Source organism: Ictalurus punctatus, unplaced genomic scaffold (assembly GCF_001660625.3).
Source record: "Ictalurus punctatus breed USDA103 unplaced genomic scaffold, Coco_2.0 Super-Scaffold_100046, whole genome shotgun sequence".
Classification (NCBI taxonomy): domain Eukaryota; kingdom Metazoa; phylum Chordata; class Actinopteri; order Siluriformes; family Ictaluridae; genus Ictalurus; species Ictalurus punctatus.
This window is the reverse complement of record NW_026521087.1, coordinates 2,210,633-2,230,632: the sequence shown is the minus strand read 5'-3', so window position 1 is coordinate 2,230,632 and position 20,000 is coordinate 2,210,633. Positions and strand designations below refer to the sequence as shown.

At 43.0% G+C, this 20,000-nt stretch overlaps 1 protein-coding gene and 1 pseudogene across 1 annotated transcript; both read right to left on the bottom strand.

The window, feature by feature from the left end:
• Positions 1-16,526: 16,526 nt before the first annotated feature.
• On the bottom strand, positions 16,527-18,109 carry LOC128629961 (fumarylacetoacetate hydrolase domain-containing protein 2-like). Its single transcript, XM_053678516.1, has 4 exons — positions 18,100-18,109; positions 17,186-17,218; positions 16,971-17,079; positions 16,527-16,686 (listed from the first exon to the last, which is right to left on the bottom strand). Exons 1-4 carry the CDS (start codon positions 18,107-18,109, stop codon positions 16,527-16,529), a joined length of 312 nt encoding a protein of 103 aa, XP_053534491.1.
• A 1,306-nt stretch (positions 18,110-19,415) lies between these two features.
• LOC128630229 (uncharacterized) lies at positions 19,416-19,529 on the bottom strand (annotated as a pseudogene).
• Between the last annotated feature and the right edge of the window lie 471 nt (positions 19,530-20,000).

Sequence of the window (20,000 nt, the reverse complement as noted above, 5' to 3'; positions counted from 1 at the left end):
TTTGATGCTTTTAAACACCAGTTAAGTGCTTTTAGAAGTTGTGTAAATATACCAGTAGGATTTACGGACCATCGTATGGTTCTCTACCATAGAGAAATTCGAAAGAGAGCAGTCGGTTTCTACAAGGAACTGTACAAGTGTGAAATCTACCTCCAGTGTCACTAGAGACACAACTCTCCGCATGAAATCCTTGGAGAACGAAATAATGGAGCTTCAAGAGTTAATGAAAAACACAGGACGCCAGGTATGCATAGAAAATTTAAGAACAAAAAAGGAGTTTATTGACTAAATTGCTAGACGTTACCGCACAAGAAGCTCTGGTCAGGTCACGGTTTCAGACTGTGGAGTGTATGTATGCACCGTCGAAATTCTTTTTTAATGTGGAAAAAAGAATGGTCAGAATAAGATGATACATGGCCTGTTTTCTGATGATGGGACACTTTTAGTGGACCATAGAGAAATTCGAAAGAGAGCAGTCGGTTTCTACAAGGAACTGTACATGTGTGAAATCTACAATGAACAGGCCCATGATAACGTCTTCTTGAAGGATCTCCCTCAGGTGTCAGGAAACGCATGCAGACCTCGGAGGGGAGTTGACCCTAGAGGAACTGCTACGAGCCCTCCAGGGTATGGAGAGTGGCAAGGCACCAGGGATCGATGGTCTACCGGCTGACTTTTATAAGTCCTTTTGGCCTGAAATGGGTGCAGACCTACTGGAGGTACTGGGTGACAGTTTAGTCACGGGGCGGCTGCCACTCAGTTGTCGCAGAGCAGTATTGACTCTGTTGCCCAAAAAAGGAGATCTACACGACATAAGATCATGGAGACCTGTCTCAGTTCTCTGTGTAGAATACCGACTGCTCTCTCAGGTATTGGCAAACCGACTTAGTATAGTCATGGAAGAGGTGATCCATCCGGACCAGACCTACTGTGTGCCGGGTCGATTTATTCACGATAACATTTCGTTCATTTGGGATGTTGCAGAGGCCGGAAGGATTTTTAATTTGGAATGTGGTTTGGTTTTAATTGATCAGGAAAAGGCTTTCGACAGAGTTGAGCATACTTACCTGTGGAACGTCTTGACTGCTTTTGGTTTTAGTTGAAGGATCGTGTATCGTTTGAAAATATATGGTGTCTGGAAGGGGCATTATGTGTGGTTGCAGAAGAAAAGGTGAAATTTAATCAACTTCTACTATTGTGTTTTTTTTTTTCGCTTTTTATTTTTTTTATACTCCCTGTGGTTTTTCAGATGCATTTGGAAGTGGTGTTTATTTTTATCACCTACAGTGCTGATTTTGTATGTTTGCCCACTGACAAAGAAATGATCATTCTATAATTTTAATGGTTGTTGTATTTGAACAGTGAGAGACAGAATAACAACAAAAAAATCCAGAAAAAAGCATGTCAAAAATTTTATAAATTAATTTGCATTTTAATGAGGGAAAAAAGTATTTGACCCCCTCTCAATCAGAAAGATTTCTGGCTCTCAGGCGTCTTTTATACAGGTAACAAGCTGAGATTAGGAGCACACTCTTAAAGGGAGTGCTCCTAATATCAGTTTGTTACCTGTATAAAAGACACCTGTCCACAGAAGCAATCAATCAATCAGATTCCAAACTCTCCACCATGGCCAAGACCAAAGAGCTCTCCAAGGATGTCAGGGACAAGACTGTAGACCTACACAAGTCTGGAATGGGCTACAAGACCAGTGCCAAGCAGCTTGGTGAGAAGGGGACAACAGTTGGTGCGATTATTCGCAAATGGAAGAAGCACAAAAGAACTGTCAATCTCCCTCGGCCTGGGGCTCCATGCAAGATCTCACCTCGTGGAGTTGCATTGATCATGAGAACAGTGAGGAATCAGCCCAGAACTACACGGGAGGATCTTGTCAATGATCTCAAGGCAGCTGGGACCATAGTCACCAAGAAAACAATTGGTAACACACTACGCCGTGAAGGACTGAAATCCTGCAGCGCGCGCAAGGTCCGCTGCTCAAGAAAGCACATATACATGCCCGTCTGAAGTTTGCCACTGAACATCTGAATGATTCAGAGGACAACTGGGTGAAAGTGTTGAGGTCAGATGAGACCAAAATGGAGCTCTTTGGCATCAACTCAACTCGCCGTGTTTGGAGGAGGAGGAATGCTGCCTATGACCCCTGGAACACCATCCCCACCGTCAAACATGGAGGTGGAAACATTATGCTTTGGGGGTGTTTTTCTGCTAAGGGGACAGGACAACTTCACCGCATCAAAGGGACGATGGACGGGGCCATGTACCATCAAATCTTGGGTGAGAACCTCCTTCCCTCAGCCAGGGCATTGAAAATGGGTCGTGGATGGATATTCCAGCATGACAATGACCCAAAACACACGGCCAAGGCAACAAAGGAGTGGCTCAAGAAGAAGCACATTATGGTCCTGGAGTGACCTAGCCAGTCTCCAGACCTTAATCCCATAGAAAATCTGTGGAGAGAGCTGAAGGTTCGAGTTGCCAAACGTCAGCCTCGAAACCTTAATGATTTGGAGAAGATCTGCAAAGAGGAGTGGGACAAAATCCCTCCTGAGATGTGTGCAAACCTGGTGGCCAACTACAAGAAACGTCTGACCTCTGTGATTGCCAACAAGGGTTTTTAAACCAAGTACTAAGTCATGTTTTGCAGAGGGGTCAAATACTTATTTCCCTCATTAAAATGCAAATCAATTTATAACATTTTTGACGTGCGTTTTTCTGGATTTTTTTGTTGTTATTCTGTCTCTCACTGTTCAAATAAATCTACCATTAAAATTATAGACTGATCATTTCTTTGTCAGTGGGCAAACGTACAAAATCAGCAGGGGATCAAATACTTTTTTCCCTCACTGTATGTACCTATCTGCCTCCCTGCCCTGCCCTGCCTATTTAGTTAGTGTTATTTGAAATGACTCTGTGGGACCGAAATCGGTCATTGTAGTTTTAAAATCATGTAAATAAAAAGGCTTTTGAAATTCAAATTCAATTCAAATCCCCCTCTCTCTCTCTCTCTCCCCCACTCTCTCTCCCTCTCTCCCCCACTCTCTCTCTCTCCCTCTCCCCCCTCTATCTCTCTCTATTTGTTAATGATGCAAACGCATTGCAGTGTTATAAACTACCTCTTAATGGTCCACCATGCATCTCCATTCAGCCCGTGTCCTGTCAGCTAAATGTAGCCTCATGTCGCTAATAATTATTCACATGTTCATGCTTTTAATAAATCTTTTTATCCTGACACCGTATCAGTGAATTTAAACTAATGCTTGCATTCAGAGTATAAGGGGTGTGTGTGTGTGCACATTTAGGATAACTAAAATCTCTCTCTCTCTCTCTCTCTCTCTCTCTCTCTCTCTCTCTCTCTCTCTCTCTCTCTCTCTCTTTGCCAGTATCAGTGTCCTCCAGGAGTGTTTTTAATTAAATTCTGTGGTATCGACTTATATATATATTTTCTGTTTATATTACACTAATTATATATATATATATATATATATACACACACAGTATAACACTGTATTTCCAAACAGCATGAATAATTTCTTTTTCTCGAAACTCTACAACAGCACAATTTTCTATTTATTTTTTAACTTCATAAAGAAAAGTCCGGTTTCATAGAAATCCACGGAGACTTAATTAGTGTCAGAACAGTATGGAACGGCAGAACAGTTCCATATCTGAAGTGATACTCGACATACCTGCTTCTAGTGGCGATCGCTTTCAGCCTACAAAGTTACTTGAAAGTGCCAGCATGAAGCACAGAGCTGAAACCTGAAAATGACTGGATGATTTTAATAACCTCAAGAATGACATGACTTTGCATATGATCAAATAAGGTTCTTAAGTTTCATTGATATGTTCGCTTGTGCTCAGTGGCAGTTAGAACATTTAATTTTATTATTATTATTTTTTTAAACTTAAGAACACTTTTTTTTGCTTCAGCACAGTACAGGCTGAAGTATAGATCATGTACTGTTTCGATTATGAATATTATAATCCGTAGCATTTCAAGCCAGGAACAGCATGTGTGGTGCGTGCCGCACACGTATACCAATCTACCGAGGCTATAAAAAGTCTACACACTCCTGTTAAAATAGTGGCTTTTTGCGATGCAAGTGCAATCAAGATAACTTGTCAGATCTTTTTCTAGCCTTTTTCTTATACCCCTACTCCTTTACGAGAAGTGTCCTGGGATATTTAATGACCACAGCGAGTCAGGACCTCGGTTTAACGTCTCATCCAAAAGACTGTGCTGTTTTTACAGTATAGTATCCCTCCTCACTATACCGGGGCATTAGGCCCCACACAGACCACAGGGTGAGCGCCCCCTGCTGGCCTCACTAATACCACTTCCAGCAGCAACCTTAGTTTTGCCCAGTAGGTCTCCCATCCAGGTACTGGCCAGGCTCAACCTTGCTTAACTTCAGTGGGAAACAAGGCCAGAACTACAGGGAGAACTGCAAGGCAGCCAATATATTACAACTGAGGGAATTAAAAGCCACCAGGTGGTGGAGGTAGTATGTTTTGGAGGATTTATATAGAATCGTGACTGTACACAGAAGATGAACTGATATTAGATTTTAGAGTTGATCCAAACAAGGTCAAATGTCAGAAATAGTTTTTCTTCAATAGCTGTCTTGCTTTTTGAGGCATGTATTTTAAGGGTATTTGAGTTTGAGACATACAGATTAGTAATGAGACTAAAGGAATGGACTAGACTTGGTGGTGGTGGAGGCAACCCTGAGTTCTTCTTATTCATTCTTAAAATAGTTCATTTGATCATTTCTTTTTTTTGATAATAAAGAAAAACAACTCACGAAATGTTCCCCCCCCATATCATTTATATTTCTTTGTTTTCGCTATTTTGTCCTATGCGTATGCAAACATTAGCACTCCGTATGTATGAATTCCTGTGTTTGAGAAGGTCTCTGCTCAACGTGAGCCCTAAACGGCATGGCTTGTAGGATTTTAATTTGCTCTGTGCCTGTCTAGCACATATTCTTATAGAAGAAGAATACATTTTTTTGGAATGTTTGATAAGTAGACAGAGCCTAAAATCTCTGATCTTGTCTGGCACTTTCTCTCTCTGCACCTGAGCTGTTTTATGTACACCCGCTGGATTTCATGGCTTAAAGAAGCTTATCTCTGCCTAACCACACTCGTGGCTATTAAGCACTAACCACAGTGGCAAGTGGAACCACATCCACTGCTGTGCACTGAGAGTGCACCAGAATTAATTTCGTATATCTATATATATTTTTGCCTGCGAATGTAAACGTAGTGTCGATAAAGACGAATAGAAAGTTTGTCATTCTTAACCTCTTCTGAGTAGCAGCTGTGTTTTCTTGTTTAGGCCGAGGGATTATGATCATTTGTGGTGATACGGACTGATGAGGGTGGAAAACCCATGGAAGCTAGGTCACTGAGGTGAGGAGGGAGGGAGAGACGGAGACCGAGCAGGAGCACAGACACTCATGCACAAAGCCTCTAAATAAGTCCGGGTTTATACAAGTCGAGTATAATCGGAGCCCTAATCTGACATTTTTTACTTGCTGGGTATCGCAGGTGAACTCTTCAGTTGAGGTTACTTTATTTTGGCTTAACCTTCAGCTTTGGGAAAATATTTTGGGAATGGTGAGGTGAGACATGATAGTGGAATGTGTTTGTGTGTGTATATGTAGGTTCTGATAACCTGGCACGCTATGGCACTCTGGAGAGTCTCGTGAACGATGTGGCTGATGACACGTGGGACAACAGAGCCACGAATAGAATGAGCACCATCCGATTCCTCGATGACGACGATGAACAGGTGAGAGAATTGTGAAATGCTGGACTCTATCACCTGATTGAGCTTCCGTGTGTGTGTGTGTGCGCGCACGTGTGTGTTAAACTGAAATAACAGCTCGGACTATTATTACTATTACTATTATCTTACTACTGCTACCATCCAATTTATAAGATTGGTTTTGATGCATGTGTTTACTGTATCATTAATTAAAATGCAAATGTGCAAACGCTTATGTCAGAGTGTCAGAATCCCGAGTTTGAGTGAGGAAACTTTCACGCCTGTGGATTTCGGACATTACTCTGTAGGTTGCCGAGTCAGGATTGTCAGAATTTTTGGAAACCCAACTAATTGAATGAAGTGCATTCAGTAAATAGCGAAAATAAAGAAGTATATAAACACAAAATACAATGGCAAGAAATTCCTGACAGTTCACCTTTGTTAATACAGGGAGTGACCCTGGTGGTATGAACCACACTTGGAAACTAATAAAATTAGAACATAAAGCATGCGGTAGCCTTTGAGTACGATAGTTGTCACACGGGTCATGTTTGCTGCGGTCCAAATCAGAGTGCGATTGTTCCCCCCGTTGGTCTGGGTTCAGACTCACTCGAACGCAGGTGCAACAGATATTATGCGCAGCAGTGGACCTCTTCTGTGTCCCACAAATTCCCCTGCCGCTCATGGTACACGTGCGTTGTGGAGACTACGTCGTAATGATGCTGTCCTCAGCTAAAATGCACGCGCAGGTTACTTTACTTCCTGAATAAGCGCGGAACGGAGTACGATTTGCGTTCATATTCACTGGAACCGTGGCTCGGTTCCAGAGCAACCGAACTAGGACCACCTCCTTCAGGTAGTCTCAGGTCCGGTACCACGCTGTGCTTCCCGGTCCATGTGACAGCTTTCACATTACACACAAACCACGCTCAGACTGAGCTGCCAGTGCGAAAGCCCTCTAAGAGTCTGATTTTGGATCCGTAGTTAAAGCTATGACCTTGCTTTAGGGGCTTACTTCGCCTTCAGTCACTGTCGTTGATTATTTATCTGGAACAGCACACCTATGGTGTTTTATCCTGTACTTGGCGTGGTACACTGAGAGTTGGGAGTAAAGTCATTCAAATGGCCTAGTTCTGTAAACATAGCCCTGTCCTGTTCCGTGATGAATGAATCACTGTTGTAAGAAAAGAGTAGAGCAGAAACCTGTATTGCTATGTGACCGGGACCTGTGAGAATTGTTTAAATGGTTTTCTAATAGTACAGTACTGATTTATACACTCATTGGTATATCCCTGCTCATTCATGCAGTTATCCAACACATGAAATCATGTAGATAAAATGTGGACGTCTTCTCAGGTTCGGCATGTTTTTTTTTGTTTTGTTTTTTTTCCATTTTATGGTAGCCTTCCTCTCGGGTCGACCCAGTCTAGCTATCGAGCTCTCTTTTGATCTCGCTCATCAACAAGCCGTTTCCACTCTTAGTTCCGCCACTCGATGGTTTTTTGCACCATCTTGAATAAACTCAGGAGGCTGTGAAATTCCAAGCAGATCAGTAGCTTCTGAAATACGCAAATACCCGTCTGGCACCAACAACCATGCCACCGAGTCACCGAGAGCACATTTTCCCCCTATTCAGATGTTTGATGTGAACATTTCCTGAAGCCGTTGATGTATATCTGCATGATTTTATGCACTGTGCTGCTGCCACATGGTTGTCTGATTGGATAATTGCACAGCTGTGCAGCTGTACAGGTGTTTGTCTTAAAGTGGCCAGTGAGTGTATGTATAGTGATACTATAGGTTATAAATGCAGAATATGCACTAAGTTAGCCTTTCTGTTATTAAATACACAGACCTTGTGCCTACACTCATCATTTAGCTTTATTATTATTATTATTCTTATTATTATTCTTATTATTATTATTGTTAGCGGAATGTAGTCCAGCTGTTGCCGTGCTAATCACATGACCCTGTCAGAATAATAACTTGACAACTCGGTGACTCCACAAAAAAAATTAAAGATAACACAGTACAAAACAGACCATAGACCAGCAAATATGTACGCTCAACTATTGCCAGGAATGAATGATTCATCAATAACCGAGTAACAGGACCAGCGTGGGAAAGGAGCCGTTTTATAACGGTGATGGATCGAATGTGATGAATAGCAATAACTAAGTGTCTATAACTATAGCTCGTGTATCTCCAATGATGGTCTTGTTTTCTTTATTTCTTTTCCTCTGTCATAGGGAACGCTGTTGCGACGGGCCACGCCGCACCCCGGAGAGCTGAGGAGCATGAAGAAGGTGGTGGAGAATCTCCACAACGGTCTGAACGCTGCCAAAGGCCTGGACTCCAACAAAAACGAGGTCAATAACACTGTGGACCGAGTGACTACATCAGTGTGACCGCTTTGTTTTCCTCCAAGATGACCCAGTCCCCATCGTGTCTTCCCACAATGCACCTCATCCAGCCTTCTCCCTGTGCTTTTTCTCCCTTGAATGTGACTCTCCTTTCTCTGTGCTGGGTCTGTTCTGTTCTCTCCTTCATCTCCTCAGATCCTGAATCAGGGAAAGACCACCATGATAGGTGCCTTCTTTTTTCTTTTTCTTGTTTATCTTCAGAGCAATAATCCATGGACTGCACAATTTCTTTTTTCTTTTTAAATTTTACAATCCAGCCCTTTTTTTTTTTTTTTTTTAAAGCTTTTTGATTTTTTCCAAACACATACCAAGTTAAAATAAGTAGGTGCACTACATTAAGTCTTATACTAATGCTGACAGAAGCTCCAGTTATATATTTACATTCTATTTTTAATTTTTTGTTTTTTTAAACACTAGGTGGATGTTTCTTTTTTCTTTCTTTCTCATGAACATGAACTATAGCGCGGGACTGGGGGCGGAGAAACCAGCGTGAACTAAACTAATGAACCTAAACATGAAACATGACATGAACTATGACTATGAATTGAACCATGAAACTATAAACTGTGACTTTGGTTCTCTATCGTAAGGACACTCAACTAATCTACTACAACTCAATAGTCCGCGCTGTGTGCTGGGAGGCGCGCGGTATATATACAAACATAATCAGCCTCGTAATGGCTGATGGCTGAGGGCGATTCAGACACACGTGAAACAACAACCAATGACAGAACGGGGAGGAGACATAACAGAAACATAACAAATGCACGTGTCGAAATGTCACGATTGTCAACAAGGGAAAAGCAGGTGCACCTGCTCGTGCACGCGCGCTCACATGCTCCACAGCGTGCTGCTTAAAGGGGAATTCATGGCAGAACTTGGTCGGCCGTGTCGGTAGACTCGGGCTTGAGCAGAACTTGGTCGGCCGTGTCGGTAGACTCGGGCTTGAGCAGAACTTGGTCGGCCGTGTCAGTAGACTTGGGCTTGAGCAGGGCTTGGTCGGCCGTGTCGGTAGACTCGGGCTTGAGCAGAACTTGGTCGGCCGTGTCAGTAGACTCGGGCTTGAGCAGAACTTGGTCGGCCGTGTCGGTAGACTCGGGCTTGAGCAGAACTTGGTCGGCCGTGTCAGTAGACTCGGGCTTGAGCAGAACTTGGTCGGCCGTGTCGGTAGACTCGGGCTTGAGCAGAACTTGGTCGGCCATATCAGTAGACTTGGGCTTGAGCAGAACTTGGTCGGCCGTGTCAGTAGACTTGGGCTTGAGCAGGGCTTGGTTGTCCTGGTTAACAGACACTTGGGACAGTAACTGGGCTTTGCAGTGGAAGAGCAGTAGAATGCTTCCTGGAGACCCAGTTTTTTGCAGGTAGGGCATTGTAGCTTGGTCTCCCTCCTGCAGCCCTCAGACATGCATGTCAGTGCCACCTCCTCCACATTGGCTGGAACCTGAAGCAGATCGGTGGAGGCTGACCTGTCAATCCCCTCATAATAGAGCTTAAAGGGCAGGTCAGGCTGGGGCTGTCCATTGACTCTCCACCCCAGTAAATCCAGACCATGAAGCTGCCCTGGCTGCGTGAACTCCTCCATAAAAAGTTCTGCAAATTGAGTGACATCCTGGAGGGCAGAGGACTCTGCTCACCAGCTGCTTCGCCCAGTCACGGGCCGGTCCGCAAAACCTGGACACCAAGAACCCGATCCACTGTCTCTTAGTAGGCTTGGGATACGCCAGGCTGCAGAAATATTCCTGGCAGCTGAAGAGGAACTCCAGCGGGTAGCTGCTCAATCCCGCTGTCTCTGGCGGCAGTTCAACGGCGTACCGTTGAGGGAACTGCACGGACAAGAAATCTGAGGTCAGTAATCAGAACGTTTCCCGATAAGGTATTGTCCTGCTACTCCCATTGTAGCGTGATGTCTCCCTTGTCTTCCTGCTGCATCCATGTTACGGCAGAATATTCTGTCACATTTCGTGATGCAATGAAGATAAGGTAGGATGCAAGTGCAGTATGAACAGTTTTATTGAGAGACACACAGGCAGGTAAATCCAAACAGTAATCCACAAACATAATCCAGTAACATGCAAAGTTCAGAGGCCACGCCTCCTTCACTTTGACTGAGACACAGGACATGCCTCCTTCACTATGACTGAGACACAAAGGCCACACCTCCTTCACTGGGACTGTCTCATAAGCCACACCCCCTTCAATAGGAATGAGGGATGAACAGTGGTAAAGGAGACATATTTGATAATGTAAGTAGTAATAATCAGAACTCTGTGTGTGTGTGTGTATGTGTGTGTGTGTGTGTGTGTGTGTGTGTGTGTGTGTGTGTGTGTGTGTGTGTGTGTGTGCAGCCTGTGCTGTCTCTGCCTTGCTGTGTGAGGTGGCAGAATGTGGAGGAGGAGAGATGGAGTTTGATGTTGCACTTGGTCAAGAGAAGCTGACTGAAACAAGCCTACAGCTTACACACCTACTGCCAGCTGGGTATATACCGGTGAGGCAGACCGGTAGCTCCAAAAGTATTGGCACCCATCGTGCAAATGCGCACCACTTATTAAATCATGTCATGATCTTAAACATACGGGGATTCTGTATAAAACAATATTTTTCTTAAGGAGTACTTTATTTCCTGCAAACGTATTGGCTCTACTACAGATAACATTAGTCACCGCCTCCCCCACCACCAACAAATCAGGCCCAAAGCATCACTTTACAGATTTCACAATGGCTATCAGGTGCTTTTCCTTATATACAGTCCCCTTTCTTGATGATTTTCAAGGCTGAAAAGTTTAAACGGCCCACGTTGTACTCAATGCTGTTTTAAACTGCTAATATAGAGTTCCTTCTGAAACTATTAGAACAGATGATTCATTTGTTTGTGCTATACACCAAAAACATTTGCGTTTGAGATCAAACAATGAGATATGAGATGAAAGTTCAACTTTTATTTCCTGGAAAAAGGAAATGTATAGGAACAGACAAGTCTTGAAGTAAGTTAAAATAAATAACACTTAATATTTGATGCGCATCCCTTGCTTGCAGTAACTGCATCAAGTGGTATGGCCTGTGTTTCTGCTCTCACAGTGTCTGAGACCTTCACCCCTACCCTGTAGAGGTTTTTGTTGATGTCACTAACTGTTGTTTTGTCGGGTTCCTTCATAGCTCTCACAATGTTTCTGTCATCAGCTGCTGTTGTCGTCCTTGGCCGATCCATTCGGTGTCTGCTGCTCAGTACACCAGTGCTTTCTTTCTTTTTCAGGATATTCCATATTGTTGTAGTGGCTATGCTCCAATGTTTGAACAATGCCTCTGATTCTTTTTCCCTCTTTTCCCAGCTTCAAAATGACTTGCTTTTCTCCCATAGACAGCTCTCTGATCTTCATGTTGGCTTATCCTTTTTAACAACAGATGCAGTCTTCACAGGTGAAACTGAAGGCTAAAACCAAAACTAAGAGTAGATGTTCAGCGCTATTTATTGTTTAAACAGTCAATCTAACAGGACACACCTGGGTAACAAGAAACACCTTTCAGTCACATGTTCCAATATTTTTACTCGCCTACAAATTGGCTGGTGTGATACAAAACTTGCTATGTTCTATGTCGGTTATCACCTCTACATGTAAATACCAGGAAATAAAAGCTGAAACTCTCGTCTCATATTCATCTTTTGATCTCAAACTCAAATGTCTTCAGTCTACAGCAAAAGAAAAAGAATTGGTCTTGTCGTCCCAGTAGTTTCAGAGGGGACTGTATCTTTCTGTCCATATAAAAGTTGTTCGTTAATAAGAATCTTTCTCGTTCGAGCAATGGTAACAGTTCCTGTAGTTGTTGTGGCTGAAGTTTTCCCCGCTTCAGAAGTGGTGCTGTGATGGATGGATGATGTTTGTGTGTGTGTGGAAGATTTATATAAATATCTACTTATATAACTATCACGGACTTCCAACCCACAAGCAGACAAAACATTAGATCAGTTCAAAATAAGTCTGAGGCAAAGCAAACTAACAGACAGGCATCACTGCAGTGCCGTGACGCTGTTTTGTCTCAGAGGTTTGTCAGAACCGCTGTGTTCCCCACAACGCAGTGCAGAGTGCCCTAGAAAAAATGTTGACTAAATTCTTAGTGTATACTGACGACTGAGTGTTCTTCAGACTGTTTTCCTCATTATTTAAGTGCATTTCCTAAGTATTCACCCCCCTTTCAACTTCTGACACCTATTGTGGATAAAAATGACATGAAATAAACATGAGGGAGACCTAGTATCCAGTAAAGGGGAGAAGAAGAAAAGACGGGCACCAAGACACACAGAAGCGGTGTGAGGCGGATATTGACTGATATTGAATATTGAATTGGATTCACACTTTACTTAGATCTTTAAGAGTAATACACTATGGTTTATTAGTCAAAAAGTCAAAAAGAAGTGTACGAGCTGAGGAGTGATAACACACACACACACACACACACACACACACTCGTACAGTCAAGGGCGGGCAAGTAGACATAACACACACACACACACACACTCTCTCTCTCTCACACATACTACAATAACTTTATAAGAATAATAAAAAGGAATATTAAGATATTATAAGGGTAATATCTTATTTTATATATATATATATATATATACACTCTATAAAAAACAGAATAATAGGATATGTAGGACAGTAGATGGGTAATATAATGATATTATGAAGTAGGAAGTACAGTAAACCGGATTTCAAGCAGTATAACTATATATAAAATAGAGATATAGAGCAAATATGAAAATAAATTATAAACTAGAAATGCAGGCTCGCAAGGAAGGCCTTAATGTTAAGAGAGAACCATGAGGAGCCATTTATAAGGGTGGCTGAGTCAAGCTGCCCCCCCGTGAGATAATAGTAAGACCAAGGTCCCTCTAGATTGTTTTGTCTCTCCACTTTTTGATTCTACGGGTTATTCAAATCCCTTGGTTTCGATTCTCTGGGTTACTGAAATCCCTTAGTTTTGAGTCTCTGGGTTATTGAAATCCCGTGGATTTGACTTTCTGGGTTATTAGAAATCCATGGGTTTTGATTTTATGTGTAAATTAAAACACCTGGTTTTGATTCTATGTGTAAGTGGAATAGCCCTTTTCTGGAACATAATAGTAAGGTAAATGAGCTCTTTTTTAACCCTATTGGTAGTGAGATCATACTCTTCTTGAAACATATGGGTTATTGACTGTGTAAGTTCAGTATAAATACTGGAGCTCAAGCTCAGGGTATCAGATCACTTCTGAGAATTCTCATCGGTGTGGATCTCGTGTGGTGGAATGGAACAATAAAGCTGGACCCTTGCTTCTTCTCACTCATGGCTGGTGTATTTTTTCTATCTCCAACTGGGTTCAGAGGTAGATGTGAGTGTTGGCTTCTAAGTTGAATTTTAAGTGTTTTTGGGTAATAGGCTAAATTTGAGCCAACACACCCCATCCCCTAACCCCATCCCCTAACCCCACCCCCCCCACACACACACGTACACATTTTGTAGTGTTACCACCACCATGCTTCACAATGGGGATGTTGTCCTCAGGGTATTGGGTTTCTGCCAAATGGCAGACTCAGTCTCAGATAAGCTTTCCTCACACGTTTTCAGAGTCTCCGACATGTCTTCAAGTAAACTTCACACAGGATATCGTACAAGTGTGCCATAAATATGTTTATCCTGTGAACAGCTTCTTCCACGGTTCCATTTGCGATCGCAGAAACGAAAGCAGAATCGAGCAAACGCCGCAATATTCGGAACAGCTTGCAACGTTTTAAACTTACCGCAGATTTTCTGCAGATCTGGGCCAAGATTTCCTCTTCGATTCATGTCCGTCAACATGAGTAACAGCTAAAAGGTCTCGTTTACCAACAAACATCACCGCGGAAGAACGCGCAAAACAATTTTGTGTGAAAAACAACGTAAATTTGAAAAAAGCCACAGAAAAATCGAGCATTTTGGGCCGCAATAATCACAATATAAATAAATAAATGTATATAATGTATATAAATAATTATAAAAACCCTCCGAAATCCTGTACAGACTGGATTACAGTGTGTTTCTCTTGTACCAGGTGCTGATGGAGGACCGGCAGAGCGAGGCGGTGTACCTAGAGATCAGTCCTCTTTTCCTCCAGGCCGAGAACAAACACAAACTCTTCCAGTTCGTCTCGCAGTTCCTCTAAGGCTGACGCAGGAGAAACACACGTCTACACCGCTCTAGGTTTAGTTACAAAATATCAGTGTTTCTGGTAATTCGCTTGGAGCAAGATGTGTTCTTGAACGTGGACCTTTAAAAACTGCATTTGGTTTCTCTCTTTCTTATGAATGTAGTTAGGAAATGTTTGTTGTGGTTTTCAGTTTTGCACTGAAGCTATGAGCTTAATGTGCTGTAGCTAACAAGTGAAGCTTATATCTAGCGGTTTAGCATCATGAAACCTAAAGCATTATGCCTTTACTACTAGCAGCTAAAAATTCTTTATTTGTATAGATAGATTTCTAAACCAGTGTGTGATGATTTAAGCGTTCACTTTCCACACTGTTGACAGTTTAGAGCCTTGTAGCTCTAGTGCAAACTGAAGACTGAGCTCTGAGCTACATGTTGTGTGTTAAGTGTGTTAATGTCATTCGATATAATGCTGATGGTAGGCTTTGAGTGAGAATATTGGTAGGATTTTGAGTTGATCAGAGCTGTTAACCAATAAGAGAGCAGGATATTGGTCATTGTATTCAGTTTAATTAGTGAGTGTTTGACAATGTTGGATTGTTAGGAAGTTAACGAGTTCTTCTCTGGTTTCTGTTTGATGAAAATTGTTGCTTTATAACGTTGCTTTGTTTGATTTGGAGAGACGAATACAGATTTTGTTCTGCACCGTCACTCAATCCGGATCTTTCTTTTTCCACGTTCTCATACATGATGCTGTTAACGATGAGTGACGGAGCTTATGAACCACTGACCCTCCAATCAGCCCCTGATTATCCACTGGTAATGCCGCCAGCCCTCTTGGGACACCGTAGCAATCCCATAACCCCCCTCTTTCACCCCACACAAGTACATATATAGACAGACTCCTTCCACATGCAGCACGGCGAGAGAGATGCTGACGGACAGGGCTGATTACTATAGTGCACCAGGTGCTGAGTAAGATCTCGAGACACACACACACAGGTGAACTGCACAAGGACCACCTGCACACTCACGGAGAAGGCGATCGATAATGTCGAGAGAGATTCGCAAGTTGGACAACCCACTAATACAGTAATAATAATCAACAGAGCTCTATCTCCTGGAAGATCACAGCACCTGCACTCTGGACCAATCATTTCTAGTGCACACAAATCTGATTAGGATTTCAGAAACGTCTAGACATTAAAGCATTTCAACGGTGAAAGGGATTTATTTTAATTTTTTCCATCTCTGTAGCTCAGATAAAAGTCAGCCAACCGTGCAGGAGTCACACCACTGTGTTTCGGATGAACCCGATCTCCTCGATCTGACACTCCACGACGTGTCCTTTCTGTATTCCTTCTGAATTATAAAGAATCCCCCCCCCCCCCCCCCCCCCCGTAAGTAGCTGTCTGATGGGTCATGTTTTAGAAGCAGTACAAAGAACTAATCAAATTTAGTACTCAGGTGTAGTCATGAGGTTTGTTTTGATGGAACATTTCGTTCAAAAGCTAATTAATTAAAAGCTAATTATTTTTGTTGGCGGGGGGGGGGGGGGGGGGGGGGGGGGATTGCGAGTTTAAAAGAAATTAGCACTAAGGTGTGTTCAGTTGTTGGTTATAAAAGAAACACTTCAGCCGGCAAGATGCGTTTGAGATCTAAACTTGGACCCAAATTAATTCGAAACATAAGCACATGATTATGATTAACACATCAGTGTATACACCAACACACTGTAAACACTCGTGCAACACTGCAAGGCCACAGACCTTAAAATAAAAATATTTCTGATGTGGTGCGTTAACGATAACGCCTAATCAGAAAGCTTTCTGACTTCATATTAATTTTGAAGAACGCTGTACTTTGTGTTTCCTCTCTCCAAAAGTAATCTCAAAGGATACGTCTGTACAGATGTTCCTGCCTCAGTAGGAGATAACTCCAGAGCTGACCATTTCTCTAATCGCTTAGTTCCGCACGGTCATCAAACAACAGACGTGATGAATGACTTTCTAAACCCATCATCACCAAGGGCACCTCTTAACGTTTCTGAGGATTTCGGCTCACCAAAACTTATTGCGCCCCTGTCTTTTATGTATATTTACTCAAGGGGATTAAATGAGCCACGGTGTTTCTCCATCCAGGTCATATTAGTCTTATAGAGATTCACAAAATTGGAAAATGGAGAACAAGCCTACGCAGTGTAAGAAACTGGAAACTGAGCTCACCTTTAGAAAGATGGGTGGCTTTCTGAACACGCCCACTCCTGGAGGCGTGCCTGTTAGAAACACGTCGCCTGGGTACAGAGTCACAAACCTGCCTTCAAGACAAATGAACAAAGCTGTACAGAAGACACTAGGGATGCAGTAACAATACACCAATGTCTCAGTGCTCACTGATCTGAACAGCTCCCACATGCAACAGTTTCTCTGCACGGTCACATTACTGCTTAATGTGCTGCACAATTCACTCAGCACAGTATCAGACCTATACCAGTACTGGTATCAATGCATCCCTAGAAGAGTCTGAACATTGAATCTGAACACTGCTGTAAGATCAGGTCAGTGAAATATGTTCACCACCATGCGCTGGATACTTACTGCGAGACCCACACCACCACCTTCTCCGTCTTAAAGATCAGCTGACTGGTGTTGCTGTCCTGAACTACATCACCGTTTACCAGGCACCGGATCCCCAGATTGTGGACGTCTGATTTAAAAACAGCACATTACAGCTCTGACTCACAGCCTCATGGTTTTTTTACGTTCACAACAATTTTTAGTTCAGGTTTCCATCTCACCGGCCCCCCACCTACCCTTCAGTGCTTCTGTGGTAACAAGAGCAGGCTCTAGTGGACAGAATTTGTCAAATCTGCCAAACACGAGCGCTGATCTCACTGGCTACGGTGAAGCCGGCAACGTGACCGCGAGCGTCCTCCTCCTGAGAATAACAGGCATGAGCGTAAGACGCCTCTTTTTTATAGGAATGAATTTCTAATTTGGCATGATTTTTGTCCTCACACCAAACGTAGCCAAGATAAGTTTCATGTCTGCGGTTTGCTTCATTAGTTTTTGCACTGGAGCTGTGACAATAATGTAGCTAACAGATGGAACAAATAGGAAGTCTCTCTCATGCACATTTTAACAGCTAATATCGATCTTTAGACAACAGGACAATGTTTTATCATGTTTGAGTCATTTAGTTGTTAGTTATAGACTAAATTTAGTCAGCTGAACCTGATCTAAACCTGAAAGCTGTTTTGGATATCAGCCAAAAGATTACATATAAGTGAGTCCATGAAGTCTGCCCCACCTCTGAGCACACTCTATGCCCTTCTCTCCAAGAACGCTCTCATGTTGGCACGGTGTGATCCAACACCTTCAGGTCGACAACATCTTTCGTGCTCTCCACACTGACCTTCACACTTCCCTCAGCTCCCTTTCCATTTCAATTCAGGTATTGGCCAGGAATCAAACCTGGGTCAACTGCTTGGAAGGCAGCTATGCTCACCACTATACCACCAATGCCATGCTGGGCAATTCAACTCTGGTGAACAAAAGTTTAAGTATGTGCGTTTCTCATCAGCAGACCATAGGCAACAGCCAAAGATCTGCACTCATGGTTTCTGTGGTGTAGTGGCTATCATGTTTGCGTCACATGCAAAAGGTCCCTGGTTTGAGACTGGGCAGAAACCAGCTGGAAGTTTTGAACTTTGCTTTAATAACTGACCGGTCGTCATCACGGTAGGATCAGGTCCTCTAGGAACAGCCAGAAAGCGAGACCTTGAACAGAGCAGATTTCCTTCTTTTGGGCTTTTGTAGCAAAGCAGATAACATTTGCTGACAAAATGAAAGGGAGTCTCTGGTTTTCCACAGAAAGTGGAGGCCTGGCTCTTTCGTTGCTCAATAAGACTCTGAACGTGACTGGAAAATTTTCCGTAAAGTACTGGTCAGCAAGTTCACCTATCAGCAAGAGGTCTACGCCCGGAAAAGGCTGGGAGAGGCTTCCCTTCCATTGAGCCTTTTGCAGCAAGGCAGTTAACAGCTGCTTGCAAAATCACAGGCAGTCTCTTCTTTTCCACTGAATGTGGGAGCCTGGCTCTTTCCTTCATCAAGAAGACAAGAGTAATGATGCGCTTGACTCGAGGTTGCAGCTTGTAATTTCCCACCTCCAAGCAGGAAAACGCAAAGAAAACGCACCCTCAACTTGAAATTGCCATTCGTCAACAGTGGGAAGTCTCCTCATCTACCGGTTCCTTCCCTGTTCATCGAGTGACGTCGAGTCAGCATGACAGATTCTGAACTAACAAAGTGGCACTTACCTTAGTGGTTATTTGCTTTGGATCAGGGTTGTCCAGTCTTATCCAGAACGGGCCAGTGTGGTTGCAGGTTTTCATTCTAACCATGCAGAAGCCACACTTTAGTCTATTGAAAGCCAAGATCAGCAGATCAAACAATTGGAATCAGGTGTGGCTCCTGCTAGATTGGAACGAAAACCTGAAGATTGGACAATGCTGCTTAAGACCAATCAGCATATAGACATCTTTGCTTATTAAATATAAAACACTAACTATATAGATGGCTGATTGCGGAAAATGTACACCTCTCATCACAGTTTGCATGCTAGCTTGTCGCTAACAGAAGACAGACACGGAGAGACGGCATTTTCTTACATTTTCGCCCCTGTTCACGGGTCAAACGTGCCCTGGTGGATAATGATGTGTTTACAAACAGCAAAGAACCACTAACAACACAAGTGGGAAGCAGAAACAGTTCTAGGAGGCCTGCAGAGAATCTTATGGCACATTCTGTTGACTAATTTATTTTCAGGTAGGTGATCCCTTCCTTCTGTGCCAACTACCATAAAGTACCTCAAGTAGCTACCGGTTTCAATCCGTGCATTGGCCGGGAATCAAACCCAGATCTACTGCTTGGAAGGCAGCTTTTTTTTTTTTGATTGATTGGGTCCCCTTCAAACCTGTATCCAATCTTTATCCCAAAAGAGGATGTTGTGCAGAGATCATGAAAACACTTATCCAAATAAAAAGCTTACAGCACCTAGTATTCCCATTCAGTCTCCCAAGCAAGTACTAACCAGGCCCAGATTTGCTTCCGAGGTCAGATGAGATCGGGCTTTGTCAGAGTGGTATGGCCGTAAGCAATAGCTGCCACGAAATGGGGCCTATTTAAATAGTGTAAGCAAACATTTGACTGACTGACTGACTGATTGATTGATTGATTGATTGATTGATTGATTGATTGATTGATTGATTGGGTCCCCTTCAAACCTTACTGTGATTTCAGCTGTGTGGCAACAGTTCAGGGAAGACGCACATGTGGGTGTTATGGTCAGGCGTCCATATACTTTTGGTTACATAGTGTATTATGTTTATGCTGTAATGAAGATTCAGTGAACTGCAGGCTAGTGACTGATTTCAGCACCAAGGACAGCACCAGCGGAGGCCTGAGTCACTATGAGAGCCTGAGAGAAACAAGTCTCTCTCTCTCTCTTTCTTTATCTCTTTCTGTCTGTCTGTCTGCCTGTCTTTCCATCTCTCTTGATCGGTCTCTGTCTCACTCTCTCAGTGTATGTGTGTCTCACTGTCATCTCTATCTATGTCTCTCACTTTC

Excerpts from the sequence above, each read along its gene's own strand:
- LOC128629961 (XM_053678516.1), bottom strand. Across the intron at positions 17,080-17,185 it reads TACCACAGAAGCACTGAAGG|ACGTCCACAATCTGGGGATC; the intron begins GTAGGTGGGGGG and ends TTTTTAAATCAG. Across the intron at positions 16,687-16,970 it reads GTGGTGGTGTGGGTCTCGCA|GTTTGTGACTCTGTACCCAG; the intron begins GTAAGTATCCAG and ends TCTTGAAGGCAG.